General features: G+C 43.1%; 1 protein-coding gene across 1 annotated transcript; it reads right to left on the reverse strand.

Annotated features, from left to right (window-relative positions):
* Nucleotides 1-417: 417 nt before the first annotated feature.
* On the reverse strand, nucleotides 418-3,926 carry C7H2orf69 (chromosome 7 C2orf69 homolog). Its single transcript, XM_068196243.1, has 2 exons — nucleotides 3,569-3,926; nucleotides 418-1,842 (listed from the first exon to the last, which is right to left on the reverse strand). Exons 1-2 carry the CDS (start codon nucleotides 3,869-3,871, stop codon nucleotides 1,003-1,005), a joined length of 1,143 nt encoding a protein of 380 aa, XP_068052344.1. The 5' UTR covers nucleotides 3,872-3,926; the 3' UTR covers nucleotides 418-1,002.
* Between the last annotated feature and the right edge of the window lie 6,253 nt (nucleotides 3,927-10,179).

Below are 10,179 nucleotides of genomic sequence, written 5' to 3' on the forward strand. Positions count from 1 at the left end.
TTTTAAGGAAATAATAGATTTTAAAACTGAGGCATTTTGAAAGAGCTACAGTCAACATAGTCTGAATTTTTAAAATGCAACTTGTAATAGATTATGTGCTTATGGCTTGATTAAGAGCAACATCAATGCAGCAATTACCAAGTAAAACCTTGCCATCCCAAGGTAGGGATTTCACCTCTTGATGTGATAATAAAGGAATTACTGCTGGTCCTTACAGAAGTTAGCAAAGAAACAGCAAGGTATCTTGAAACCTGAACAAGCTACACTCTAATCAACATTCCTCGTTAATTAACATAGCTACTTCAAAATTTTTAAGCCCCCAGGTGAAATGGCTGTTCACTAGCAGATACTACACAATTAATTAATCAAATTTAGGGTGTCAGAAATGGCAAGGTGCACAAAAGGAAGAGAAATGCATTGGCACTATTATTTCAAAGGTGAGTATTTGTGACTTTGTTTCAAACAGGAGATGTTACAAAACTGGAAGATTTAATTACCTAATAAAACAGGTCTCTGCAAAATATATAACTAACATTCTTCTTACAATCAATTTCCTTAAGCCAAGAAACTAACCTTACATCTGTTATTGACAAAGAGCAATAGTTTTAGCCCTGGAAGCCACTCAACTGAAGTATCTACGCATCTGAAATTCCCAAGTACTTTAAAGTCCCATTACATGCAGTAGATGATATTAGACATCCAGGACTAAAAATTCTGCCAACAGTTTAAGAATAAACATTCACTTTTAACAAAGAAACACGCATAGGATTGTTCTTCATAGCACTTTTTTCCAGGAATCAAAAAACAACATCTGTTATAGTTATGGGGTCCCAATAAGCCTTTTTAAGCTACAGAAATTTATATATTATATCTATTAGCAACACAGAACTGATTTGCTATTCTGTTTAGAAAGCATCTGCTCAAAGCTGAAAATCTAGATGACAACATTTACAGTGTTAAAAGTGCTTCTACAAAGAACATACTGTTCATACACATACAGTCTCAAAATACTTCATGAACTCTGAAATGGTTGTCTAAGGAGGGAACTTCATCAGCAAAATGCAGTTGATCATTTATTTCCACACCAAATTCTTCAAGTATCTGTACAAATTTCTCATGCTCTCTCCCAATCCATGACCTCATTGTGTCAAACACTTGGTAAGGTGTAACGTGAGCATGAACTTTAATTCCTGTCTCCGCAAGTTCTTTCAGCATTTCAGGGTAAGTAACCCAAGTGTTGCTTCCTCCCGAGTGACCACCATCCAGCCAGTAAATTGCCTTTATGTTTTTTAAGAAGGCATCTGTATTCTTGTCTTTTTTGGCTTCCTTCAGCTCATAAAGCAGCTGGTTCAAAACCACACAACCTTTACTGAAGCCAATCAAAGTAAACGATGCTGCACCTACAGCAGACGGTACCATGACGTTCACAGCAGAATTATTAGAGCATTCACAATCTCTCTCCCTTTCTTTGGATGAGCAGCCATTTGTTGTAGGAACAGACTGCGGCTGTGATTTACAAGCAGCTATTTTTGCATCCTTGCTGACACCATGCACACTTTTCTGGGACAGCAGAATATTCTGAGAGAGTCTGAATGCATTAACCAGCAAAGCATGGAGATGCTTGAATGCTCCAAAGTCAGTGCTGTGCTCTGGTGCTCCAAACATGTTACTCGTCACAAAATTGTCATAACAACTGAATTTGTGCAGGTGCATTCGAGAACACTTTATGACCCAAATAAAGCTATTGGGGAACCGGCGAGCCAGTATGGTAGCAACGTTTTCAAAACTCCAGTGCTCCCACTGAAAGTTTTCTGGGTGGCAAGACATGATGTCATGATAGTTCTGAAAAATTAAAAAAATAGAAAAGATGCATTACTATATTGTGAAAAGATTCAGCTCCAATGTATTCATATTTATAAGAAAGGACTGTTAAAAAAAATGCATGCATTAGAGGCTCCCACTTTTTAAGTTTGCAGAACAAGAAACACATAAAAGAAACTGGTGTTTTTTGACTTGCTTACTGTTATATTTTTTACCACATATTTTTAATACCCCCAAGATCAATACAATAAAGTCAGCACATGAAAATGTTCATAATTTTTGTCAACTTCACACAAAAAGAAAATTAAAGTATTATTCAACTTAGTATGACACAGAATATGTAATTTTACTGTATTATCTCTATCTACAGAAATACTGATTATCTTACTACAAAACAAAAACAGACTTAAAATTTTGTCGCAAGTTTTCTGGATTTTATACAGAAACAAAAATATCCCCTCTCATTCAGTTGTAAGAAATTTTTATTGCCTTATTCACATCCACAGAGGGCATAGATGGAAAGAAATTAACCCAAGTCATGAATGAACCTCATGTCTGAAATCTTAATGGCAAAGAATACTAGTTCATTTATTTAACTAAGGAATAATGAAGCCATATGCAAGAATGGCAATCAGACAAGTCTTCACAGGCCATCCCAATCCTTAAAATAAAAACACACAAAATTCTGCATCTTTACTTGACAGAAGGAAAAGCCTTTTCCCTTGAAGAAGGCACTAACCCCTGCTTATGAGAAGCAGTAATGACAATTGATTATCAGGCTACCAGAACATGTTATGTTAGACAAGTCAACCACATGCTTGGGGACAGCACTTCAGAGTCTCTGCAATTTCTTGCCAACTCAAGAGACCAGAGGTGCCTTCTCAGGACAGGCTGAGAAAGCGTCAGAGACTGTCAAATTCCTAAAGGGCAGTGTCTGGGATGTTCATACACCTGCACGGTGCTCTGCCTGGGGAGAGCAACCGGGCACCTTAGGGTTTTGTTGTCTTGTCTCCATTGTCTGCCATGCTTTCAGACACTGCCATCCCTGTCACTGTCACCCTCAGGCAGCGCTATAGGCTGGAGTGAGTCCAGAGAAGGGCAATGGAGCTGGTGAAGGGGCTGGAGCACAAGTCCTGTGAGGAGCAGCTGAGGGAGCTGGGGGTGTTCAGTCTGGAGAAGAGCAGGCCCAGGGGGAGCCCTTATTGCTCCCTCCAAGTCCCTGAAAGGAGCTGGAGCCAGATGGGGTCAGTGTCTTCTTCCAGGAGACAAGAGGACACAGTTTTAGGTTGTGCCAGGGGAAGTTTAAGGTTGGGCATTAGGAAGCACCCTTCACAGAAAGGGTGATTAGATATTGGAATGGACAGCCCAGGAGGTGGTGGAGTTCCTGGAGGTGTTGAAGGAAAGACTGGACATGGCACTTAGCGCCAGGGTCTAGTTGACGTGGTGGTGTTGGTCATAGGTTGGACTCGATGATCTCCAACCTAGGCGATTCTGTGAAAACGACTCTTCTCTCCTCCCCTCCCCTCCACTACTGCTCCAGCTGAGGTTTCCGAAGGGCCCGTTCCCGCTCCCGGTGCCCGACCGTGCGGGGCGAGATGCTCCGACGGCCGCGGCGGGAGCCGGGCAATGCCCACCCGCACGGCCCTTCGGGGGACGCGTCCCTCGGGCGCCGCTTCCCCGCTCCCGCCCCGCGGCCGCTCCGCCGCCCGGGCCCCCTCCGCTGGCCGCCCGCAGCCGCGCGCCGTACCTGCACGTCCCCCGGGAAGTACACGACGTGGTGCTGCGGCGACGGGGCCGGGCCGCGCGGGGCCGGCGGCGGCAGCAGCAGCAGCTCGTTGGTGCGGTGCGGCTCAGCGCCCGGCACCTCGGGCAGCCGCAGCCACGGCGGGCTCAGCCGCGCCGCGGAGAACCCCCCGCCGCCGCCCGCAGGCCCCGCGGCGCAGGCGGCCGGCGCCCCGCAGAGGCTCATGGCGCTGCCCAGGCACAGCGCGGCGGGGCCGGCGAGCCCCCGCAGCAGCGCGGCTGCGGCCGAGCGGCAGCGCCGGCTCATGGGAGCGCCGCTCCGCGCACCGCTCGCCCGCGCACTGCGCCGGCGCACCGCCCGCGCCCCGCCCCGCGCCCCGCCCCACGCACCGCCCCGCCCCACGCCCCGCCCCCGGCACCGCCCCCGGCACCGCCCCCCGGCACCGCCCCCGGTACCGCCCTCGGCACCGCCCTCGGCACCGCCCTCGGCACCGCCCCACGCACCGCCCTTGGCACCGCCCCCGGCACCGCCCCCGGCACCGCCCCCGGTACCGCCCCGGCACCGCCCTTGGCACCGCCCCCCGGCACCGCCCCGGTACCGCCCCCGGCCCCGCCCCGGCCCCCTCGGGAGGGACCCGGCAGGGGACGTCGCACGTGCGGCCGCCCCGCGATGACGTCACGCGGCCGTTCAAAGGGCGGCGGCGGGCAGCGCGCGGGGCCGTGAGGGCGCGGGTGCGCTCGCGCCGCCCTCGGGCGGTCCCGGAGCCCCGAGTCCTGAGGGAGCCGCGTCGCGAGCGGCCTCGGGCCGGGCCGGGGCGGCGGCCGCGGAGAGCCGCCTCCGCAGGGCAGCGAGGCCGTGGAGCTTACAGCACTAGGAGGGCTCTAGCGCTCCACGTGGGGCCGTTTATTTCCAGACCGGAAGGTATTTGTCTCCTAAAGGTGCTGGTTGTATTTTACAAAAAGTAAATAAAAAGGTAGCTTTGAAATACAGCCTTAATTGCACTAGTTCTGCTGCATTAGAAGAAAAGCTTTCACGTGTACTGGTGAGAACTCCGTATTTTACACGGCAAACAAAGCAAGGAAACAGAGCCTTTAGTTTATTTCTAAGCATTCAAGGTTCCTTTTTCTAGAATTTTGATATTTCACATATTTTTTCCTTTATTCTATCTTCTTAGTCTAATTAAAAACACTTGTATGCAAACCTACAAAACTACTGAATACCAAGCCTGCCTCCTGTCAGCGGAGGAGCTCAAGAAAGGGGAGTTAATTAAACACTAATTGCTTAATTAATCAAACTATTGACTGGTTTCTTCTTGGAAAATTCAACAAGGAAATATGGTCACATTAAGGTTATTTGTTAGTGTAGCAAGCTAGAAACCAGCAAAATACTTGAGAGTGGCTTATTCACCTCTATAGGAATAGACGAGATAAATTAAAGGTTTTGGTGATTTAAGTTTTATAGATTTTTTTATTAAAACAGCTTTTTAAAAAAATCTTTACTAACTTTTTGTATGAATGTTAGATTTGGTATGGTTACAGCTTTTTTCCTCAAAGACCAGGAAAAAATACAATTTTTGGTCACCAGAAGATGGCGCTGGGCGGCGCGATTTGAGAAGTCCGTATCAGAGCAAATAAAAACATTCAGGTGTTCACTTCGGAGTTTTCCCAAGAAAAATCCTCTTTCTCCTGGGTGGAATTTTGGCGATATTGTTGTAGAATGTTTTCTAGATTTTTTTTTTCTCTGTGAGCGTACCTTAAGGCTATGATCCGAGTGGAAACTTTCACAATGCCTCCGTTAATGAAGCAAAATTATTTAGGAATAAAATCTCTAGCTCCTTCATTCAACTGTTTATTTCACTTCATGCAGGCAGATTTTCTCAGTCCAATTTTGAGCAATTCATGTCCATGCTGACACTAAAACTTAATTAGGTGGGCTAATGGAACCTTTTCACTTCTGTTCCCTGCTAGGTACTCTGCTGAAGAAATACTAGATATGATCTACAAAATGCATATGCATAAGAAGAAACTAGTGCTCTGCTTTTCTCGTAAGAAGCAGGTAATTTAAAAAAAAATGCCTACAGAAATAGAGGAAAATAGCTGTGCTCTGAAAATCTGTATATTTGGACCTTGATTGCTAAGGTTTGTTTGTACAGGCACAGCTCTATTATGATTATTGATACCTGATGAAAAAGCAGGGATCCACTGGAAAGAAGTGGTCAGGCAACAGAAAGTTATCAATTTAGTAATTATTGTTGAGAAACATGAATGATTGTTGTCAGTACTATGAAGAAAAATCTGTGCTCTTCTCCTCCTGTGGCCTATATTCTCTCCAGTGGTTCCTGCAGATGAGAGATTAGCTTGCCCAGAAGGGTTTACTGGCATTATTCACATTGTGGGGATTGTTACAGTAACCAAAGGCGATGCTGGTACTTCTGCCCAGAAATACTTATTTAACCATAGTGTGTTCATGATGCAGCTGGGACCAAGTGACTAAAGCTAATACATAAGGTTGTAGACAGGCTTTCATCTTCATCCAAAATGCTACATGAGCCTTATGGAAGAGCATGGAAATAAGTCCATATCTTAGTCAGAATTCAGGCGCACACCATGACCAAAATTGGGGAATGGACTTTCTTTTGATTATAGGAAAAAATGGTGCACATGACCTGTTTTCCCACTTAAAATAAGAAGCACCAATTTATTCCTACTCTTAAGAAGGTCCAAGAAATCTTCTGTGACATATTATAAATTTTAATGGTGACTGTTTGCTCTGACTTTGCTTCCAATCTTTGTCATGTGACTGTTGCAATATGTAAGTAGATTAAATAATTGAGTGTATTAATCCTTACACATATCACCCAGTGGAGGCACTAAATACTGTATTTTTGAGAGGCCTTGTCAGCCTTCATGTTTGTCCTTTTCTCTGTGATGCTTCATGTCTCCATTCTTCTTTTTACTAATTCTTTGCTTGCTATGCTCTCTGTTACTGTAAAAGGAAAGACCTTTTCTTTTTGCATGCTGCTCCTCTTACCACATCTGCTCTTTTTTCCCCACAGCATCCCTCACAGTTTTCATACACAAGATCAGTCACGAGCTGACCTCTGAGTTGCCAGTAGAACAGCCTGTCCTGCATGTGGAGTTCACGGCTCATTTTTCCCTCCTGTAGGTAGGACAGGGAAGTGAAGTGTATAGCATTTTTTCAGACTTTGTAGATGTTCACTCATACATCTCAGGGGGTTTGGCAGAAAGAATGTGTATTATGGTTGATTAGCAGTGATGAGAGACATGCATATAAAAACTAATTCCTCTGGAGAGAACTAATGGCTTATTCACCTCTTCAGTGTCTGAGTTCCCATATAGACCCTTGGGGTTGCCTGCAGGGTGGTTAATTTGTTTAACCTTTTAGAGGCAGCCAAATCTGCAGTTTCTGAGTAGAAAGGATACACAGCAAAAGTTGTCTTTACTATATGTAAAGCACTATCTGAAATTGGCTATGTTTCATTGCCTTTATAGCATGTATGCTAATCCTGAGCTTCCGTTCAGGGCATATATAAACAGCATAGAATAGAATTCAGGTTGTATACATTTTTTTAGACCAAGAAAACAACCTGTAGTTTGTTTTAGTCATAGCACTTAAACGAAAGCATTTTAATAGGTGCTTCACCAAAAGCCTAGATGAAGAGCAGCTATCTGCTGATGTGATATCTTTAGCCAAGTTTTTAAGGTATTTGAATTTCTATATCTTCATATGTAGGAGATGTAATATTTCAGAAGAACATGCTACAGAAAAACATGCTTCCTGCCCAACTAATGTGCAGTGTATATGTACACATATTTGCATATCTGTGTATTATATTTTAGTTTCCTTTTAAACATTTCTCAATGCATATGTGTTGAAATTGCTAGTTTGCATTTTGGCAGAGGATTGGAATAGCTGTGAAAACACCTGTTAAATACTGATGGGAAACTCCTTAGCAGTTGATATCCACCTGTGTCTTTCACTATTGAGAGAAAGTGCCAGGCTTGGCTTGTCATTCTTTCAGGTACAGTCACACTTCCAGGACTGAGCTACCTGCATCTGTGGTGAAATGTGCACAGAGGAATTCTCAGCGGCTGCACAGTGATGAATGCCTAGGTCTTGGCTTGTAGTTCTATTAATGGCAACAGTTCAAATGAAATTACAGCTATTATGCTGCATTTTAAGTACTAAACAATTTACTTCTCCTGAAATTCCTATTGACAGCTCTGCCTGCCAGCATCCATCTTTTGTGTGGGTATAAGATATTCAGGAGATCATGGCAGTGAATAAATCACTCTCTGGGCAATTTACTGAGTTGTATGAAAGTGAGAATAAAAGCTTTTCAGCATGAAAAGTAAATCCATGTTTCTTTTATGTCAGCTGCATGGAGAAGCTGCTAAGAAACAGGATATAGCATCTCGGTTTTTTTTAGAGCTGGAAAAGTCAGAGTGTATAAAGTATCTGGAAACTACTGTGCTGTTTAAAACACTTTTTTATGTTTTCTCTTTCTCTGTGAAAATTGGTTTTGTTTAATCTTGATTCTGTCTACCTTTCTAATACCTTTCTATCAGTCATTTTCAATGTCTCTGTTGGCTGCTGTAAGTGAAGAGTAGGACTTGCAGAGCAAGTAATCTGGAAGGATTGGGAAAATTGATGAATTAATAGATTAAGATTATTCAAATGAATGCCTCTACTGAAGGAAAGCTGGGGGAATTCAGCTTTTATACAGCATGTTTGAATGTAATAGGCTGAAAGTTCAGTGTGGTGGCTCTGCACACTGGAGCCTGCATGTGCTGTCTTTCTCCTGCCCCAGTGCTCAGAAGACACAGTGAGCAGAAAGGACTGGAATTACTTTAATAGAAAAATTAAGAGCAAAGGGCAGGAGTCCCTAAAAAAATTTAGTAGTTCTGCTGTTCATGGAACAATGACAAGTTTCTGTGCTTTGCAGTTTATCGAAGTGTGCAAAAAACTTAGGATTTAAGGAAGCTCTGTGATGCCTGGTGTAAATCAATATAAATTAGGAAATCTGTTTGGGATTTAAAAGAATGCACAGTGGCCCAAGGAGTGTAATAAGAGGGGAATTTTTTTGCTTAAAGAATTGGATAAAGCTCAGTCCCTGAGTAATTTCTGCAGTCTGAGGTTTGGCAGTGAAATTTTGGCTTGTGTGTGCTTGTATCCCAATTTCCCTTCTTTCTTCATTTCCTTAGAATATTCTGGCTTTGTAGATGGGTATATTGCAATGCATTCAACATGAGCCTAAATTCTGCCATTCCTTTTTTTTTTTTTACTTGGATTGCCACATGCACAGAAATAAGGTCCGAATTTGGCCAAAGACAGTATCCTTGCACCATGGGTTTCTGGAATTTATACCACATCCACTCTAGCTTTTCCTTCCAAAAATGGTTTGAGATGGTGCTTGCATGGTATCTTACACAAATAGTAGGCAAGTAGGTACTCAACTTGAAATTACTTGTTTGTTAGAGAACAGTATTTTCTTAGGAAGAGTACTGCATATGCTCAGGACTCTGTGATAGCTCATTTGTTTGTGGGATGCTGATCTAAAAAAAATAAATATTCAAACAGAATATGTTTATATGAAGTAAGGGACAGACTTAGCCATATGATATCCAGTGGATACAGATTTTTCAGCTTCCGGTTATATTCTCCCATATGTAATGACAATGGACAGTAAGGGACAGACTTAGCCATATGATATCCAGTGGATACAGATTTTTCAGCTTCCGGTTATATTCTCCCATATGTAATGACAATGGAAAGTATGTAACAGGCAATGTTTGTTACTTTACAGTATCAGGCAATTCTTCATCATTCTTAATGCAAATAATCCTGTCAGTGCTTCATGTGGATAAGGAATATCCCTTTTATTTGTAGATAGACTTGGAAGATTTTAGCACATGTAATACACATAAGGCTGTAAGAGAAAGTATCTCTAACTTCAATTATTACTAATTGAAGTATTTAAGCACCTTCTTCTGTTCAGCTTTATCAAAAGACTTATTTTTAAATGCAGGCAGAAAATGATATATGTGTTTGTGCAATATGGTGAATTGACGTTTTTGCTGTTTACTGCATACTGGAAAACTCAAATTTTTATCTTCCTCTAGAGCACAAAAGTAGTCAAGTGGCAGTGGTAAGTACATCTCCAGATGATGCCTATAACAATCTGTTTTAAGTAAAGAAATTCCTTTTGATTCGTTAAGAATGCATCTATTTATTTTCTATACTCCTAAGGAGTTTTAAACTCTTGTCCCAAAAGGAGCTTCTATGATTAGAAGGTGAGACTTATTTCCCACTTGTCTGATGTACAGGAAGCTACATTTAAGTAAAAGGAAATACTTATTTCCTGTAAGGGTGACGAAACACTAGGCCAGGTCTCCATACTTGGAGACATTCAGATGTCCTGAGCCATCTGCCCAAGCTGAACCTGCTATCAGAAGGTGACTTGGTCCAGATGTCTCAGAATGTCCCTTCCAGCTTCAGCCATTCTGTAATTCTCTAATTCATCTCAAGCAAGCACATGTGAAGCCTAAGACTGAAAAGCATATTGCAGGCTGTGTTGACCTGAAGCTAAATCT

The sequence above is a fragment of the Anomalospiza imberbis genome, chromosome 7 (genome assembly GCF_031753505.1).
Source record: "Anomalospiza imberbis isolate Cuckoo-Finch-1a 21T00152 chromosome 7, ASM3175350v1, whole genome shotgun sequence".
Lineage (NCBI taxonomy): Eukaryota > Metazoa > Chordata > Aves > Passeriformes > Viduidae > Anomalospiza > Anomalospiza imberbis.